This window comes from Bufo bufo, chromosome 2 (assembly GCF_905171765.1).
Source record: "Bufo bufo chromosome 2, aBufBuf1.1, whole genome shotgun sequence".
In the NCBI taxonomy this organism is placed as follows: domain Eukaryota; kingdom Metazoa; phylum Chordata; class Amphibia; order Anura; family Bufonidae; genus Bufo; species Bufo bufo.
The window spans coordinates 256,250,341-256,270,193 of record NC_053390.1 but is presented as its reverse complement, the minus strand read 5'-3'; the positions used below and the strand labels follow the sequence as shown (position 1 = coordinate 256,270,193).

The 19,853-nt window shown below is 45.3% G+C and overlaps 1 protein-coding gene across 1 annotated transcript in view; it reads right to left on the bottom strand.

Annotated features, from left to right (window-relative positions):
* Positions 1 to 351: 351 nt before the first annotated feature.
* The window catches only part of RSPH14 (radial spoke head 14 homolog), a 258,180-nt gene continuing 238,678 nt past the window's right edge, over positions 352 to 19,853 (bottom strand). The window contains exons 5-7 of the mRNA XM_040416429.1: positions 17,123 to 17,348; positions 801 to 937; positions 352 to 726 (exon numbers count right to left, since the gene is read on the bottom strand). Coding sequence (XP_040272363.1) covers positions 488 to 726; positions 801 to 937; positions 17,123 to 17,348 — 602 coding nt within the window. The 3' untranslated portion in view covers positions 352 to 487. The remainder of the gene's footprint in view (positions 727 to 800; positions 938 to 17,122; positions 17,349 to 19,853) is intronic.

Here is a 19,853-nt window from a genome sequence, read left to right as displayed (position 1 = left end):
GAGGGAAACAGTTATTGTGAAGAAATCTGGGAGAAACATCAGTAGCAACTCACGTCATGACTACTGTTTTAAGTTGGAACAGGAAACTAGAGTTTTCCTTATCACAGAGGGATTAATCTGCTGACAGTATACTGTACCTATCATGGTAAAATAAAGTCCAAGTCTTAATTGTATGTGATAAGTGAGACTAGGTTGCACTTTGTATCGCTAAAGATTCTGGGGAAAAAGTGAATTACTGTATTAACGTCATATTGACATGATAATTACTTATCAGGACGTGTTCTACACAAGTTATGTTAAACCCCTACCAAGAGACAATGCATCCACCATTGAAGGATGAAGTTCTTTATTGTTAATGTACACAGTTTGTACTCATGACTAGTGGTTCTCAGTCCTTCCAGTATAGACTCATTAGTAGTGACTAAATGAATCCTGCAGCGTCATCTATAGCGGGAACGAAGGGGAGCTGGGATGTCCAGAATTCGGCTCACGGCTTCCACTCTATGACTCTGACTGCTATAGAAGCTGCTCTCCTCACTGCTTCACTGGAGTCCTCCATACAGCCTTGGACTAACGTCACATCTTGCAGAAGTGTTTTACGTCCCTCAGGAGTCTCAGATAGGGTTGTTAATGCTTTAAGGCAGTTCAGTCGCACCTTGCTGTTGCTGTCTTTAAGAAGAGCCAGCAACTTAGGGCTGGCCCCAGAATTAAGGGTGGCGTATTTGCCTGATGAAAGAACAAGTGTGAGAGAAATGCAATGGAATTTAGGATTATCCCTCTGAGACAGAACAGGGTTTTACCTTGAGTAGTAATGGCAACGTACATCAAAGCTCCTGCTACATTAGCCCTGACCTCAGCATCACCATCTTCCAGGAGTTGGACCAGTAAGGGAATTACTTCGGCTTTGCATACACTTTCCTTTCCTTCTAAGGGCACACTGTGTGGAGACAAAAGGGGTTACTTAGAAAGACTTAAACAGGTATTCCTATCTGGACATTTATGGCATATCTACATGACTGATAAGTGCAGGACCCACCTCTGGGACCTGCTATTACCTCAAGAATGGGGCCCTCTCTTGCATGGGTGGCTCAACCTATTCACTTCTATGAGACTGCAGAGTAAGTATGCTCAGCTGTTTTCAAAAATCCCATTGAAATTAATGGAGAGCGCCGCACACCTATCGGACATTCATGTCATATCTTATGGAAAAATTATTACATCAAATCCAGAATGAATAGTTATCAAAATTGGATGGTCTTGCATTGGGTAATGCCCCCGTGCTGTACCTATTCTGTATGCCTGCTCATCTAATGTATAGTGTTCAAATCACCAGACAGTGCAGTCATTGCAGTGTCTATTTATAAGTGCTACACGATATCATGCCCAAATAATAGTGCCCTACATTGGCCAAATAATATTTCCATACAGTTAACTTAAAATCATAATGCCACCACCATCTAAAACATTTTAGATGGCAATGGTCCTGTGATTTTCACTTAATTAACACAACCATATTGACCAGATGTGCTGTTAAAGGGGTTGTCCAGGTTCAGAGCTGAACCCGGACACAACCCTATCTACACTCACCATGAATGAGTGGAGCATTGGAGCTTTTTGCGCTCCGATGCTCAACCTTGCCTTGTATTTGTTTACCTTTTGACACTGCTAGGCAGAGGCTTCCGCCTAGCAGTGTTCACGGTGACGTCACCTTTTTTAATGGGCTAGGGCAGCGCTAAAGACGGCCTATTAGTGCCGGTGATGTCAGCAGGCTCACTGCTAGGTGGAAGTCTCCACCTAACTTACCCATGGAGAGCCCGGTACATCACCGGATCTCAAGAAAATTCCCTTGCCCTGCGCGAGTGTAAAAAGCTCCAATGCTCCACTCACTCATGGTGAATGAGTGCAGATGGGGTTGTGTCTGGGTTCAGCTCTGGACCCGGACAACCCCTTTAACAGCACGTCTGGTCAATATGGTTGTGTTAATTAAGTGAAAATCACAGAACCATTGCCATCTAAAATGTTTTAGATGGTGGTGGTGTTGTGTTTTTAAGTTAACTGTATGGAAATGTTATTTGGCCAATGTAGGGCACTATTATTTGGGCAAGATAACAATCCCTTAAACTTAGTTAACTTAGGCTACTTTCACACTGGCGTTTCTGGGTCCGCTTGTGAGATCCGTTTAAGGGCTCTCACAAGCGGCCCCAAACGGATCAGTTCAGCCCCAATGCATTCTGAATGGATAAGGATCCGCTCAGAATGCATCAGTTTGCCTGCGTTCGGTCTCCGTTCCGCTATGGATGCGGACACCAAAACGCTGTTTGCAGCATTTTGGTGTCCGCCTGACGATGCAGAGCCAAACGGATCCGTCCTGAAACACAATTGAAGTCAATGGGGATGGATCTGTTTGTACTGGATCTGCTTTGAGACGTATCAGTTTCAAAACTTTCAGGTCTCTGCGCATGCCCAGTAATTTTCTTTCCCTCCCAACATCGTCGGCCATCTTGGAGGAGCGACTTGGTGAACACTGGTAAGTATTGGAAGTTTGTCTGTTTTCTGTCTTTATCTTTTTCTATCTGTTCTATAGGCACTGGGGGAGCTGCTGACACTGGGGGAGCTGCTGGCACTGGGGGTGTCTGCTGGCACTGGGGGTGTCTGCTGGCACTGGGGGGTGTCTGCTGGCCCTGGTGGGGGCTGCTGGATCTGGGGGGGGGTTGGCTCTGGGGGGGGCTGCTGAGACTTGAGGAGCTGCTGGAACGGTAAGGGGGGGCTGCTGGCACTGGGGGGGGGGCTGCTGGCACTGGGGGGGCTGCTGGCACTGGGGGGGTGGCTAGCACTAGGGTGGCTGCTGGCACTGGGGGGCTGCTGGCTCTGGGGGTGGCTGCTGGCACTGGGGGGGGCTGTCACTGGGGGTGGCTGCTGGCACTGCTGGCTCTGGGGGTGGCTGCTGGCTCTGGGGGGGGCTGCTGGGACTTGGGGAGCTGCTGGAACGGTAAGGGGGAGCTGCTGGCACTGGGGGGCTGCTGGCATGGGGGAGGTGGCTAGCACTAGGGTGGCTGCTGGCACTGGGGGGCTGCTGGCTCTGGGGGTGGCTGCTGGCACTGGGGGGGCTGGCACTGGGGGTGGCTGCTGGCACTGCTGGCTCTGGGGGTGGCTGCTGGCTCTGGGGGGGGGGGGGCTTTTGGCTCCGGGGGGGGGCTGCTGGCTCTGGGGGGGCTGCTGGCACTGTGGGGGGGCTGGCACTGGGGTGGCTGCTGGCACTGGGGGCTGCTGTCAATGGGGACGGATCTGTTTGTACTGGCTCTGCTTTGAGACGTATCAGTTTCAAAACTTTCAGGTCTCTGCGCATGCCCAGTAATTTTCTTTCCCTCTCAACATCGTCGGCCATCTTGGAGTAGCGACCTGGTGAACACTGGTAAGTATTGGAAGTTTGTCTGTTTTCTGTCTTTATCTTTTTCTATCTGTTCTATAGGCACTGGGGGAGCTGCTGGCACTGGGGGGGCTGCTGGCACTGGGGGGGGCTGCTGGCACTGGGGGGGGCTGCTGACCCTGGGGGGGCTGCTGGGACTTGGGGAGATGCTGGAATGTTAAGGGGGGGCTGCTGGCACTGGGGGGGCTGCTGGCATGGGGGGGTGGCTAGCACTAGGGTGGCTGCTGGCACTGGGGGGCTGCTGGCTCTGGGGGTGGCTGCTGGCACTGTGGGGGCTGGCACTGGGGGTGGCTGCTGGCACTGCTGGCTCTGGGGGTGGCTGCTGGCTCTGGGGGGGCTTTTGGCTCCGGGGGGGGGCTGCTGGCTCTGGGGGGGCTGCTGGCTCTGGGGGGGGGGGCTTCTGGCACTGGGGGGCTGCTGGCACGGGGGTGCTGCTGGCTCTGGGGGGTCTTCTGGCTCTGGCGGGGCTGCTGGCACTGTGGGGGGGGGGTGGCACTGGGGGCTGCTGGCTCTGGGGGTGGCTGCTGGCTCTGGGGCTGGCTGCTGGCACTCGGGGTGGCTGCTGGCACTCGGGGTGGCTGCTGGCACTCGGGGTGGCTGCTGGCACTGGGGGGGCTGCTGGCCCTGGAGGTGGGGGCTGCTGGCTCGGGGGGTCTGCTGGCACTGGGGGGGCTGCTGGCTCTGGAAGTGGCTGCTGGCACTGAAGGGGGGGCTGCTGGCTCTGGCTGCTGGCACTTGGGGGATACATTAGCTTCGTCCAAAACTTAAATTAAAGAGAAAGTTCTGTTGTGGGCAAGCACCAATTTATCTTCTATAAAGTAAGTTCTTACGAATATTTTGGGGTGATATCTCTGTAAACGGTGCTCTAAACATGTTCTCATAACGTTATCTGCATTTTGTCTAGTATTATGTGTCGCTTACAGATGTCTTCACCTCAACAAATTGATTGGAGACACCCACCCAGAAGGCGCCATCGTATCCAGAGGCCAGTAAGTATAAAATCAACGCTTGGAGTTTGTACTGTTTGATTCGTTGCATTAATAATTATGTGCTTTTATTCTAGGCTTCTTCATTCTCATCTGCAGGCTCACCTGCCGGGGCCGGCTCGCCAGTGGTGGCCTCGCCGTCATCCAGGGGAGGTGGACCAAGCCCGGACCAGGGTCGTCAAAAAAGTAAGTATATATATATATATATATATATATATATATACACACACACACATATATATATATATATATATATATATATATATATTTTAAATACATTATGGTTAAACCATTTTTTGTTTTTTGTTTTAGCAACCTGCACCTAGAGCCGCCAGCCAGGATCCCCCAGTCACCTCCAGAGTTCGTGGGACTGTGAGTGGCAGTCGTAGACGTGTAAGTCTTATTAAGTAGTTGTAATTTGCATTTTGTTTTTGGATTTAATTTTGTATTTCTTTTTCTTTCAGGGTTAGAGGCTCCACCAGTGAAGATGAGGAGTTGTCCGTCACGTTGATAACGAGCTCCTCATCCAACTGGTGGAGGTGCGTCCATCTTTATGGGACCACTCCGACCGCCAGCACGCTGATCATCATCGCACCCAGCGGCTCTGGAGGGACATATGTTCAGATCTTTTTGAGACCTGGGGGGATCTAAATGCGGCGGCTCAGAAAAAATGTGGTAAGTACAGCAATATGTATTTTACTACATTCATATTGTTGTTAACCTTACATCATGCAAATTATTTTTATGTTTTTTTCAACAGTCAAACAGGTTACCACTCGGTGGCGATCTATCCGGGACCACTTTAGGAGGGACGATAACAAGGAAGTTCAGGCCCCCGAAACATGGTTATAAGGGAAAATAATAGCATTCTGAATACAGAATGCATAGTACAATAGGGCTGGAGGGGTTAAAAAAAAATAGAAATTTTTTTAACTCACCTTAATCCACTTGTTCGCGCAGCCGGCATCTCTTCTGTCTTGTTGTGTGAGGAATAGGACCTTTGATGACATCACTACGTTCATCACATGGTCCGTAACATGATCCATCACCATGGTGATGGATCATGTGACGGACCATGTGATGAGCGTAGTGACGTCATCAAAGGTCCTATTCCTCACAAAAGAAGACAGAAGAGATGCCGGCTGCTCAAACAAGTGGATTAAGGTGAGTTAAATTATTTTTTATTATTTTTTAACCCCTCCAGCCCTATTGTACTATGCATTCTGTATTCAGAATGCTATTATTTTCCCTTATAACCATGTTATAAGGGAAAATAATACAATCTACACAACCTTGAACTCAAACCTGATCTTCTGTGAAGAAGTATTAATAAAAGTATAAATTTTTCACGCAGTCCCATTCACTTCTATGGGGCCTGCGTTGCGTGAAAAACGCACAATATAGAGCTTGCTGCGATTTTCATGCAACGCACAAGTGATGCGTGAAAATCACCGCTCATGTGCACAGCCCCATAGAAATGAATGGGTCCGGATTCAGTGCGGGTGCAATGCGTTCACCTCACGCATTGCACCCTTGAGGAATTCTCGCCCGTGTGAAAGGGGCCTAAAGGTGCATAAGGGGGGCTTCAAATGTGATATGGCAGCTTAAAATTATCCCAAGGAAATCTGCCCTCCAAAATCCATATGTTGCTCCCTTCCTTCTGTGCCCTACGGTGTGCCCATCCAGCACAAATGGGGTGTTTCTGTAAACTGCAGAATCAGGGTAATAAATCTTGAGTTTTGTTTTGCTGTTAACACTTGCTGCCTTACATGAAAAAAATGGATTAAAATGGAAAATCTGCAAAAAGAAGTGAAATATTCCTATAATTTTTGTTTGTAAAATAATATTTGAATAACTTGAGAGGTTTAGTTTCTAAAATGTGGTCATTTATGGGTGGTTTCTATTATGTAAGCCCCACAAAATGACTTCATAACAGTCCCTTAAAATTAGGTTTTTGGATTTTTTTTTAATTTTAAAAAAATGCCACCTAAAATTGTACTCCATCCAAAACAAAAAAAAATTACAAAATGATGCCAACATAACGTAGACATGTAGAAAATGTAAAGTAATAACAATTTTATGAGGTATCAAAAGCAGAGAAATAAAAATTTAGAAAATTGCAAATTTTTCCAAAAATGTATATTTTTGTAAATTTTGACTCAAATTGACCACTGTCATGAGAAAACAATTTCAGAATGGCTTGGATCAGTAAAAGTGTTCCAAAGTTACCACATAAAGTGATGCATCAGATTTCCCAAATTTTGCCTGGGTGTTAAAGGGGTTGTCTCACTTCAGCAAATTCAGCATTTATTATGTAGAGAAAGTTAATACAAGGCACTTACTAATATATTGTTATTATTGCTGACCAGTGGATTTAGGGTGCATGCGCGAGATTACGGCGCACCATCGGCGATGAGAGGAGTGCATAAGGGGAGATAAGGGGCGCGGCTGGGCACAAACGGCCGGAGGAACAGCCCCTTGGGCACGCTAGTAAGGTAATTAGCATATTAATAAAACCGATTTTGATCCAAAATGAAAGGACAGGTGGAGGTAAAACTAGTATATTTTTAATTAGATAATGGAGACTGAGAGGATGATATGAACAGCTCCATATCGAAAATCTTGATGACAGAATCCCTTTAAGGGAGGTGTAGCAGTGATGTCAGCAAACCCTTGCATGTATCATGTGCAAAGTAGGCTTTAAGTAGATATTGATAATAAAATTAGGCCTCTTCCGTTTCCGTTCCGTTTTTGAAAGGTACTCTGTATGCCTTCCGTTTCCGTATTTCCGTTCAAAGATAGAACATGTCCTATTATTGTCTGCATAACGGACAAGGATACTGTTCTATCAGGGGCCAGCTGTTCCGTTCCGCAAAAAAACGTAATGCACACGGACGTCATTCGTATTTTTTGCGAACCGCAAAATACTGAAAAAGCCATACGGTCGTGTGCAAGAGGCCTTAATAGGTGGATGAATTTGCTGACATTAACCTCAGTATGGTCAGACCTCAAAGCTTCCACCTTTTCTCTGAAACATAATTAGCAAGTCATTATTTGCTAAACAGAAGAAGCTGATATCCTGAATCCAGAGTTCCTGCAATTAATAGCTAATATTCAACACAGTTAGTTACACTGTAACTTTTATAGCAATGGTTCTGGACTGGATGCAATTCACTCACTACATAAACAGAAGGTCTCAGACATTAGTATTGCCAGCTAAGGGCTCTTTCACACCTGCGTTCTTTTCTTCCGGCATAGAGTTCCTTCGTCGGGGCTCTATGCCGGATCAGTTTTATCCTAATGCATTCTGAATGGAGAGAAATCCGTTCAGGATGCATCAGGATGTCTTCAGTTCCGGACCGAAACGTTTTTTGGCCGGAGAAAATACCGCAGCATGCTGCGCTTTTTGCTCCGGCCACAAATCCTGAACACTTGCCGCAAGGCCGGATCCGGAATTAATGCCCATTGAAAGGCATTAATCGTTTCGGCGCATTGCCGGATCCGACGTTTAGCTTTTTCTGAATGGTTACCATGGCTGCAAGGACGCTAAAGTCCTGGCAGCCATGGTAAAGTGTAGTGGGGAGCAGGGGAGCAGTATACTTACCGTCCGTGCGGCTCCCCAGGCGCTCCAGAGTGACGTCAGGGCGCCCCACGCTCATGGATGACGTGTCGCATGGATCACGTCATCCATGCGCATGGGGCGCCCTGACGTCATTCTGGAGCGCCCCGGGAGCCGCACTGACTGTAAGTATACTGCTCCCCCACTCCCCACTACTATTATGGCAGCCTGGACTTTACACTGCGTGCAGAATTATTAGGCAAATGAGTATTTTGACCACATCATCCTCTTTATGCATGTTGTCTTACTCCAAGCTGTATAGGCTCGAAAGCCTACTACCAATTAAGCATATTAGGTGATGTGCATCTCTGTAATGAGAAGGGATGTGGTCTAATGACATCAACACCCTATATTAGGTGTGCATAATTATTAGGCAACTTCCTTTCCTTTGGCAAAATGGGTCAAAAGAAGGACTTGACAGGCTCAGAAAAGTCAAAAATAGTGAGATATCTTGCAGAGGGATGCAGCACTCTTAAAATTGCAAAGCTTCTGAAGCGTGATCATCGAACAATCAAGCGTTTCATTCAAAATAGTCAACAGGGTCGCAAGAAGCGTGTGGAAAAACCAAGGCGCAAAATAACTGCCCATGAACTGAGAAAAGTCAAGCGTGCAGCTGCCAAGATGCCACTTGCCACCAGTTTGGCCATATTTCAGAGCTGCAACATCACTGGAGTGCCCAAAAGCACAAGGTGTGCAATACTCAGAGACATGGCCAAGGTAAGAAAGGCTGAAAGACGACCACCACTGAACAAGGCACACAAGCTGAAACGTCAAGACTGGGCCAAGAAATATCTCAAGACTGATTTTTCTAAGGTTTTATGGACTGATGAAATGAGAGTGAGTCTTGATGGGCCAGATGGATGGGCCCGTAGCTGGATTGGTAAAGGGCAGAGAGCTCCAGTCCGACTCAGACGCCAGCAAGGTGGAGGTGGAGTACTGGTTTGGGCTGGTATCATCAAAGATGAGCTTGTGGGGCCTTTTCGGGTTGAGGATGGAGTCAAGCTCAACTCCCAGTCCTACTGCCAGTTTCTGGAAGACACTTTCTTCAAGCAGTGGTACAGGAAGAAGTCTGCATCCTTCAAGAAAAACATGATTTTCATGCAGGACAATGCTCCATCACACGCGTCCAAGTACTCCACAGCGTGGCTGGCAAGAAAGGGTATAAAAGAAGAAAATCTAATGACATGACCTCCTTGTTCACCTGATCTGAACCCCATTGAGAACCTGTGGTCCATCATCAAATGTGAGATTTACAAGGAGGGAAAACAGTACACCTCTCTGAACAGTGTCTGGGAGGCTGTGGTTGCTGCTGCACGCAATGTTGATGGTGAACAGATCAAAACACTGACAGAATCCATGGATGGCAGGCTTTTGAGTGTCCTTGCAAAGAAAGGTGGCTATATTGGTCACTGATTTGTTTTTGTTTTGTTTTTGAATGTCAGAAATGTATATTTGTGAATGTTGAGATGTTATATTGGTTTCACTGGTAAAAATAAATAATTGAAATGGGTATATATTTGTTTTTTGTTAAGTTGCCTAATAATTATGCACAGTAATAGTCACCTGCACACACAGATATCCCCCTAAAATAGCTAAAACTAAAAACAAACTAAAAACTACTTCCAAAAATATTCAGCTTTGATATTAATGAGTTTTTTGGGTTCATTGAGAACATGTTTGTTGTTCAATAATAAAATTAATCCTCAAAAATACAACTTGCCTAATAATTCTGCACTCCCTGTAATAGCGTCCTGGGTGCCATAGTAACACTGAACGCATTTTGAAGACGGATCCGTCTTCAAATGCTTTCAGTTCACTTGCGTTTTTCCGGATCCGGCGTGTAATTCCGGCAAATGGAGTACACGCCGGATCCGGATAACGCAAGTGTGAAACCAGCCTTAACCTGCGGAAATCAGTGGGTGCAGCCAACAGTCTAAGGGCTCATGCACACAGCCGTTGGTTGGCTGTTCTGTGCATTGGGGACCGCAATTTGCGGTTCCCAATGCACGGACAACATCCGTGTGGATTCCGCAGACGGATACAGACCCATTCAACTTGAATGGATCCTTGATCTGTCCACACTGCAAAAAAATAGAACATGTTCAATTCTTCTGCGATGCGGAGGCACGGAGAGAAACCCCACATAAGCACTCCGTAGTGCTTGTGTGGGGTTCCATGCCTCTGTTCTGCACCGCACCTCCGAATTGCGGACCTATTCAAACTAATGGATCTGCATCCGTGATGCGGGGTGCACACAGCCAGTGCCCGCATATACGGCACGGCCGGGTAAGCCCTAAGGCTGAGTTTACATTTCAGTAATTTGGTAAGGCCCCTTTCACACTAGCGTCAAGGGACTCCTGCAGGCTGTTCCGGCGGGTAAACAGCCTGTCGGATCCGTACTGCCGCTAGTGCACACGTTCCCCCGGACTACTAGCGTGTGAAACTAGCCTTAGTTATTTCCATCAGTTATTGAGAGCCAAAACCAGGTGCGGGTCAAAAACACAGAACAGGAGCAGATCTTTCCATTATACCTGATCTCTGAGTAGGCTTCACCTCTGGTTTTGTCTCACAATAACTGATGGAAATAACTGTAGTGTAAACTCAGCCTAATGTGTATGGGGAGCGCCCAACTCTCCCAACAGTGGAAGAAAAGATCAGGAGAAGTGAATATTTTTGCCTGATCCTTTTGTTCTCCCGGGAGATAAGCCAGAAATGTCTGTCAGCAGCTTTCTCCTCTACCCCCCATTAAATACACATACATGCTTGGCTGAAATAAATGTGTATGGGGAAGTCGGGAGAGAGTTTTCATGGCCAGCTTTATAGATCTGCATGGTATATGAAATGTACATTCAAATAGAAAACCCAGGAAACAGACCATAAAATATGAATCAACTCGAAATGTAGTAAATTGATTCTAAGATATGGTGCACATTTTGAACAGTAGTTACGTCATGAGCCCCCGTAGACTCTGTTCATACATGAGCTGATAGTTGTTCCTATTCAGCGGTATATATAAACCTCTATAGGCCAGCCAAGAATTCTAGATGACAGTATTGTGAGAACTCATGCCCAAAGGAAATATCTGCATGAATTTATCATTTATAATAATTTTAATTAATTGCCCTTAGTGGTCTAAGAACGGAGAATCTTCAGGTACACTGCTACCAGGAGAAATTAGAAAATAGAGAAGTATTAAAGGCTTGTATTAATGGTGAAAAGTATCCACAGATCACCCGTTTCAGGGTTACAATCCCTTTTGAAGGGGCTTTTGGAATCATATTCCGGATTTCTAAAGAGGGTAACCCCTCTATCCTGAAGCAACGTCCCCGCACTCACCCCCTTCCACGGCTAGTCATGACTGCCCATGCTCGCCATACAACCCCCCACCCACTCAGTCAGGTAAAAAATATGAAAATAAAATGATTACTGGTGCTGGACAGTAGGAGAAGTGAAGTGTTTACAGTATGCCGCCAAGGCTCTGTATGCCCCCCTAGTGTGATCTTCATAGTAGTTATTCTCTCTTAGTGCCCCTTTCACAGTAGAATGCCCCCTTAGTGCCCCACACAGTGGTTACGCCCCCTTACTGCCCCACTTATAGTAGTGATGCCTCCTTACAGTAGTACTGCTCCCTTAGTGCCCCCCTTACAGTTGTGCTGCCTCCTTAGTGCCCCCCTTACAGTAGAGCTGGCCCCTTAGTGACCTCCTTACAATAAAGCCCCTGTAGTGTTAATAAAAAAATAAAAATACTCACCTAACCACGTCCCCCCGATAAGTAAAGCACATCATACTCTCTATCTCTATCACATACATCTCTATCACATATATCTATTTCTAATTACCTTTACAAAGGGGCATAGTTAGAGAGGATGCAGAGGGCCTTGGTGCCAGTATAATAGATAACACATGGTAAATGGGGTAAGTGATTTTGCAGTGTGGTCAAGGAGCTTCAAGTTATGCCTCTGACTTAAAGGGGTTGGTCACTTTCTGACCAATGTGTATGTAAGATTACTACATGGCACTTGCTAAAAAAGCCTTTCTTGACATTCTGTGCTGGTTGCTATATTTCACAAGCTATGCTACCTTGCTAGGCAAATCTGTGCCGTACACAGAGGTTCTGTCCATAAGATGGTCGCCGATAGAGGGTCATGTGACCAGAACAACTCGCCTCCATGGGATGTTTCCTGCATTCAAATACACTGCACCTGCACTAGACTCCCAACAGTGAAGTGCAGATGGCAAGTGCAATGTACATGAATGGAGGAGACATCACATGGAGGTGATATGCCTGGTCACAGGACCATCCATCCGCAGCCATTTTATGGACAGGACCTTACAAAAGACTTGGCAACCAAGCAGACATACCTTATGAGATATAGAAAATGGCACAGAATTTTAATAAAGCCTACATTAGTAAGTGCCATATAATCATCTTAAAAACAAATTAGTCAACTGTAAGCAGAAAGTGGCCAACCCCTTTAAAGAGGACCTGTCTCCTCCCCTGACATGTCTGTTTTAGTAACTACCGGATTTTTCGTCCTATAAGACGCACCTAGGTTTTAAAGGAGGACAAAAAGAAAAAATATTTTTCTTTACACCTCAGGTCAGACCAGCAATCAGACCCCCAATGTTAATAAGACCTCAGATCAGACCCCAATCAGACCTCAGCTCAGACGCCAATGTAAATGACCCCCAATCAGACCTCATATAAAAGCCCAATGCCTCTCATCAGCCCCCATTATCAGCCCTTATGCCTCTCATCAGCCCCCATAATGAGCCATTATGCCTCTCATCAGCCCCATTATCAGCCCTTATGCCTCTCATCAGCCCCCATTATCAGCCCTTATGCCTCTCATCAGCCCCATTATCAGCCCTTATGCCTCTCATCATCCCCCATTATCAGCCCTTATGCCTCTCATCAGCCCCCATTATCAGCCCTTATGCCTCTCATCAGCCCCCATTATCAGCCCTTATGCCTCTCATCAGCCCCCATTATCATCCCTTATGCCTCTCATCACCCCCCCCCCCATTATCAGCCCTTATGCCTCTCATCAGCCCCCATAATGAGCCATTATGCCTCTCATCAGCCCCATTATCAGCCCTTATGCCTCTCATCAGCCCCCATTATCAGCCCTTATGCCTCTCATCAGCCCCCATTATCAGCCCTTATGCCTCTCATCAGCCCCATTATCAGCCCTTATGCCTCTCATCAGCCCCCATTATCAGCCCTTATGCCTCTCATCAGCCCCCATTATCAGCCCTTATGCCTCTCATCAGCCCCCATTATCAGCCCTTATGCCTCTCATCAGCCCCCATTATCAGCCCTTATGCCTCTCATTAACCCTTATGCCTTTCATCAGCCCCCATAATGACCCATTATACCTATCAGCCCCCATTATCAGCCCTTATGCCTCTCATCACCCGCCATTATCAGCCCTTATGCCTCTCATCAGCCCCCATAATGAGCCATTATGCCTCTCATCAGCCCCCATTATCATCCCTTATGCCTCTCATCAGCCCCCATTATCATCCCTTATGCCTCTCATCAGCCCCCATTATCAGCCCTTATGCCTCTCATCAGCTCCCATTATCATCCCTTATACCTCTCATCAACCCCCATTATCATCCCTTATGCCTCTCATCAGCCCCCATTATCATCCCTTATGCCTCTCATCAGCCCCCATTATCATCCCTTATGCCTCTCATCAGCCCCCATAATAAGCCCCCATAATAAGCCCCCATAATAAGCCATTATGCCTCTTATCAACCCCTATTATCATCCCTTATGCCTCTCATTAGCCCCCATTATCATCCCTTATGCCTCTCATCAGCCCCCATTATCATCCCTTATGCCTCTCATCAGCCCCCATAATAAGCCATTATGCCTCTTATTAACCCCTATTATCATCCCTTATGCCTCTCATCAGCCCCCATAATAAGCCATTATGCCTCTTATCAACCCCTATTATCATCCCTTATGCCTCTCATTAGCCCCCATAATGAGCCATTATGCCTCTCATCAGCCCTCATTATCATCCCTTATGCCTCTCATCAGCCCCCATTATCAGCCCTTATGCCTCTCATCAGCCCCCATTATCATCCCTTATACCTCTCATCAACCCCCATTATCATCCCTTATGCCTCTCATCAGCCCCCATTATCATCCCTTATGCCTCTCATCAGCCCCCATTATCATCCCTTATGCCTCTCATCAGCCCCCATAATAAGCCCCCATAATAAGCCATTATGCCTCTTATCAACCCCTATTATCATCCCTTATGCCTCTCATCAGCCCCCATAATAAGCCATTATGCCTCTTATCAACCCCTATTATCATCCCTTATGCCTCTCATTAGCCCCCATAATGAGCCATTATGCCTCTCATCAGCCCCCATAGTAATTTGCCCCCACACAGCAATTTACCCACACTGCCCCCACACAATAGTTTCCCCCACATAGTAATTTGCCCCCACACTCCCCCCACATAGTAATTTGTCCCCACATAGCAATTTCCCCACACTGTCCCCACATAGAAATTACCCCACACTGTCCCCACATAGCAATTACCCCACACTATCCCCACATAGCAATTTCCCCCACACTGCCCCCACACAATAGTTTCCCCCACACTCCCCCTACATAGTAATTTGCCCCCACACTGCCCCATATAGTAATTTGCCCCCACATGGTAGTCCCTCCCATAATAATTTGCCTCCACACTGCCCCCACATAGTAATTTGCCCCCACATTAGTAGTCCCTCCCATAATAATTTGCCCCCACACTGCCCCCACATAGTAATTTGCCCCCACATAGTAGTCCCTCCCATAAAAATTTGCCCCCACACTGCCCCTACATAGTAATTTGCCCCCACACTGCCCCATATAGTAATTTGCCCCCACATAGTAGTCCCTCCCATAATAATTTGCCCCCACATAGTATTCCCTCCCATAATAATTTGGCCCCATACAGCCCCCACATTCCCCCCGCCATGTTTCTTCACTAATATGTCCTCCTATGTCCCCCCCCCACATGTCCCCCAAAGTAGGCACATGAAATAAAAAAATAAAAAATGAAAAAAAATGAAAAGCTAAATACTTACCTATGTCCAGGGCCAGGCGCTTGCTCACAGAGGAAGGCGGGATGAGGCAGGCATGCACACGTCACAGTGCTGCGTCCCGGCACAGGCGCGCGATGACGTCATCACGCACGCCTGCGCCGGGATTTCACTACTGCATAGGCCTCAGACCTACTAGGCCTGAAGCCTATGGCGGTGATCAGCGACGGGACAGGGAGCTATGCGCTCCCCTGCCCCGCCTCAGTATGTGGGCGTTCGGGTCGGTGCTGGGCCCGGGGCTGCCGACCCGAACGTCCCTATTGTAATCCGCCACTGGTAGACACTGTTCCTTTTCATTTCATTTAATAGAGAATGGTGTAAATAGCAAATTTCTAAATCACTTCATTTAAAAAAATCTGCTTGCATCCACCTGAAAAAAGCTGCAAAGACGTGGCCAATAGGGGTCTCACTTCCACCTAATCTGCAGTCCACTGCGTGTTGTCAGCAAGATCAGTCCCTAGTAAAAGAGACACGAAAGGGAGGAAGTGGGGGCGTTTCAGAGCTAGTTGAGATTGTGAGTATGATAAAAGAACTGCACTGCTTTTGAAGATCACAGGAGCCTCCTGCCTTTCTGTAAGTGTGTACGCCAGAGCTGAAAACAAATATAGTAGGAAGTAAGGGTAAGGATGTCACAGCAATAAAGTGCAGACAGATTCCACAGATTCCCCCTGCTTGTAAGAGAAATGCATCTAGCTGTGCAGCTGAAGAGAGGAATAATTAGGCTGAAAGAGACATTGGGGAGGCCCAAAAGACCTATCCCTTCAGAGTTACTGCATGATTGTACAAAGAAGCACAGCCATTATCCAAACTTTTTTTTTTTTTTTTTTTAACTCAGGTACGCTTTAAGTATAGCAAAGGTCTTACAGACCTGTTTATTTCAATCTGCAAGCAGCAATGTTAGGGATAATTCACACAACTGTGCTCAGCGCAGGAAGCATGGCCCGTGTGTCAGCTGCATCTCTCGGACCAACCAATGGCTCCCCTGATGATGGGAGAACAGTACAATAGAACCATGATCAGAAATGAACTTACTGTATAAAAAATCACTATGATACAGTCAATTTGTGTACATGGAGCCGCAGTCAGTCTAGGAGTTGTGTCTCCCGGGCCAAGCACGGTTGTTTGAATCAGCTCATAGAAATGTTATCAGCCCTAATCACCTGAAAGATATCTGTGGAGTATGAGTAGCATTTGCAGAGTATCATTACAGGTAAGTCTTAAGAACTAGCACCACACAGCGGCCAAAGTGAAATAATACAGATTAATACAGTCCAACTATTTCACTGTACATGAACAGGACTACATTTATATCAGAGCAATAACCCTACAGACAAAGGCCTTACCTCCTAATATTTTGTGACAAAAGTAACGCCTAAGAGATAGAACTAACTTACAGATAGATAATACAACAAACAACGAAGCAGCACAGTCAATAGTGAGAGTGGGTGCAATCCCTCCTGAATTTCAGGCAAAAACCCGTAGACAATATCCAATAGTAAATGATGAGGCAGCACTCCGGTATCTGTGAAGGGTGTTAGACCCGTTTATTTCCCCAGTCGGTGAGTGCGGAAATAAACAGGTCTAACACCCTTCACAGATACTAGAGTGCTGCCTCATTATTTGCTATTAGATAGATAGATAGACAGAAGCATTGCATTGTATGCTATTTGTTTGCTACAAGAAGCTGTTTTGCTTTGTTTTCATGCAAACTGCAAAAACCAGCAGCTTCGAAGGCCTGCAGCTGCCATGAAATCGATGGTTATGAAGTCTAACTTTCTACATGTTCAAATGTAAGAATTTGAGCAATCTGTAAAAATCATTTTAACTTGTGACAGTGCTTATTTTAGCTTATTTTCATTGATATTGTATCATATGTTTGTTGTTAGTGTCATGGTCACTGCTCAGTCGGATAAATGATATTCATACAGACTTGGTGCCCCCTAGTGGCTTCATAGGAAAATGACACGATTTCTCTCACCATATTTCCATGAGGGCGCAGGCAGCCTTCCTCCGAATGCTTACTAATGGATGGCTGAGCTTTCCCTTGAGAACCATCACAGCTCCTGCACCAAGAGCCTGAGTCGCGTCTGCTTGTAAGCAGAAATGTAGAGTTTCCAAGATGACCTCCTGTATTTCATCCAGCTCTGACTCCAACTTCCCCACCAGCTGTGTCACCAGGCCTGCATCAACAAGTGCTGCTGCACCTGCAATAGAAGTGTGACAGATAGAAGATTTAATGTCACAGCCACAATAGAACACGGATAATTTAACCATTTCTGAATGGATGTAAATGGCATGCATAATGACACAACTTTTCCTTGGGGACATTTTACATTTTCTAGCAAATAGTAGGTGGCTCAGTACAAGAATGGATGAGGAGCTCCTTAGCAAAACGGTAACCAAAAACCTCCTTGTTACCTGCACTCACAACTTTTTAAAAGGAGGGACAACAGCAGGGCAGACATAGCACAATCAGCAGGTTTTTTTTTACACTAAGCCATGCCTCTAAACCTGCCCAATGTGTACACACGCAATCCTGCTCCGTCCCCTTTGTGCCCTCACACAGTAATTATTACCCTTTTCCGCCCTCTTCACCGTAAAATGCTCCCTTAGTGCCTACACACAGTAGTTATGCCCCGATAGTTATGTCCCCTTAGTGCCTCCTTCACAGAGTAAGAATGCCGTTAGTGCCCCCAGTTATGCCCCCTTAGTGCCCTCACATAGTAGTCATGCCCCCTAGAGTCCCACACAGTAATTATGCCCCCTTGTGTCCCCTCACAGTAAGAATGCCCTGTTTGTTCCCCCATAATTATGCCCCTTTAGTTCCCCCCACATTAGTTATGCCCCCTTCACAGTAGAATGCCCCTTCAGTGCCCCTACACAGTAGAAGGCCCCCTTAGTGCCACCGCACAGCAGTTATGCCCTCTTAGAGTTTTTTTTAAATAAGTTTTATTTATACAATTTCAAATACATCAGAAAAACAGAAAAACAACACAACAATATGCCCCTATTTTTTACCCAACCCAGTCCCCATAGAGAGAGAGGAGAGACCAGAAAAAAACCTTTACAATTAATCCCATTTTCCCTCAAACTTATATTTTGTTAAGCCAGTTGTTCCATATTTGACCAAAACGGTCCTTCATCCCCCTATTCATATATATTATCCTTTTCATTTTTATCATGTTATTCACAGATATCTTACATTCATTCACAGAAGGCTGGTCTTTTTCCATCCATTTTCTCAAAATAAGCAATCTTGCCTGAAACAGCAGCTTACAGAGTACTTGTTTCACAGCCTTCCACAAACCTAAATGTATTGTACACCCCAATATACAAACCACAGTGTCACCATGTATTTGTACTCCTAAAGGTTTATTAATAACAGCTGCTATTTCAGACCAATGTCTAAATAACTTGGGACATCTCCATATGAAATGAACCAGACCTGCCTGTTCTTCACCACATCTTGGACACTTATCTGTGGCTCTTAAGCCCATTTTTTTTTATTAGAGAAGGTGGGCGATGTAACCTATGTATAAGAAAGAACTGAGAAACCCAGTGTGAGGCCCTTAATGACACCAAAGGCCTATTACTTAATACATCTGTCCATTTATCATCTGTCAAACCATCAACATCTTTTTTCCATTTTTCTTTAGCTACTATTTTTATCATTTGTAATTCCCTCATTAATATTTTATATCTCCTTGAAATACTACCTTTAACTTCTCTATTCCCGAGAAAGTTATTAATATTCTCAGAAGGGGCTTTTTTTTTATATTTCTCCAGGTCAACTGATGAATTAATTGCATCCCTAATTTGTAAATACTTAAAAAAATCTTTTTTTAGGATTCCTTTTTCAAAGTTTCAAAGTCCTTCAATAATGTGACTCAACAAACATTTCTCTATTTTCCCAATTTACATATTGCCTGATTTTCAGAATTTCACACAAATTAATATTATTCCATATTGGAGTATATTCTAAATAACCTTTTATACCCATTATTTTATTTTTTTTTTCTCTCCAAGTGTAGTCCATTAAATAAAATATTTGATTATCAGTGCTTGTGTTCTCCAAAATACCAGATTCTAAAACCTCCACCAATTGACCCTGTTTAGCCTTATCTCCTATTTTCATTAAATTCCATCTCAACAAAGGGCTTACCTCCCCTTCCTTCATATTCCCAAATTGTACAACCAAAAAATATAAGTACCAATTCGGAAGCGAAATTGGCAATTGAATTTTTTCTTTTGGTAATTCTATTAGGTAATTGAAGTATTTCTTTTTTTCATCCTAGGTATTCCCCCTTCCAAATAAACTCCCTAATTTCTTTGTCAATCGTCCTAAAAACATTTTTTGGCAATCACACTGGAGCATTCTGTAATACAAACAGAAACTTGGGAAGAAATACCATCTTTACCAAATTAATTCGACCCATCATTAATAACGGTAATCTTTTCCAAATATGGATTCTCTTTCTCAATTCTCAAGTGGGGCCATATTTAATTTTACATACTCCTCCAGATTTTGGGAAATATTTATCCCTAAATATTTAAAGCTACCAGCTTTATCCACTATATGTACGTCTAAACTTATATTTGAAACCTCCTCACCTAATAACATCAAATGTGATTTTTCCCAGTTTATTTTCAATCCCGGAAAAATCTAAAAACGTATTAATTATACCCATTACTTTACTCGGTGTTCCCCA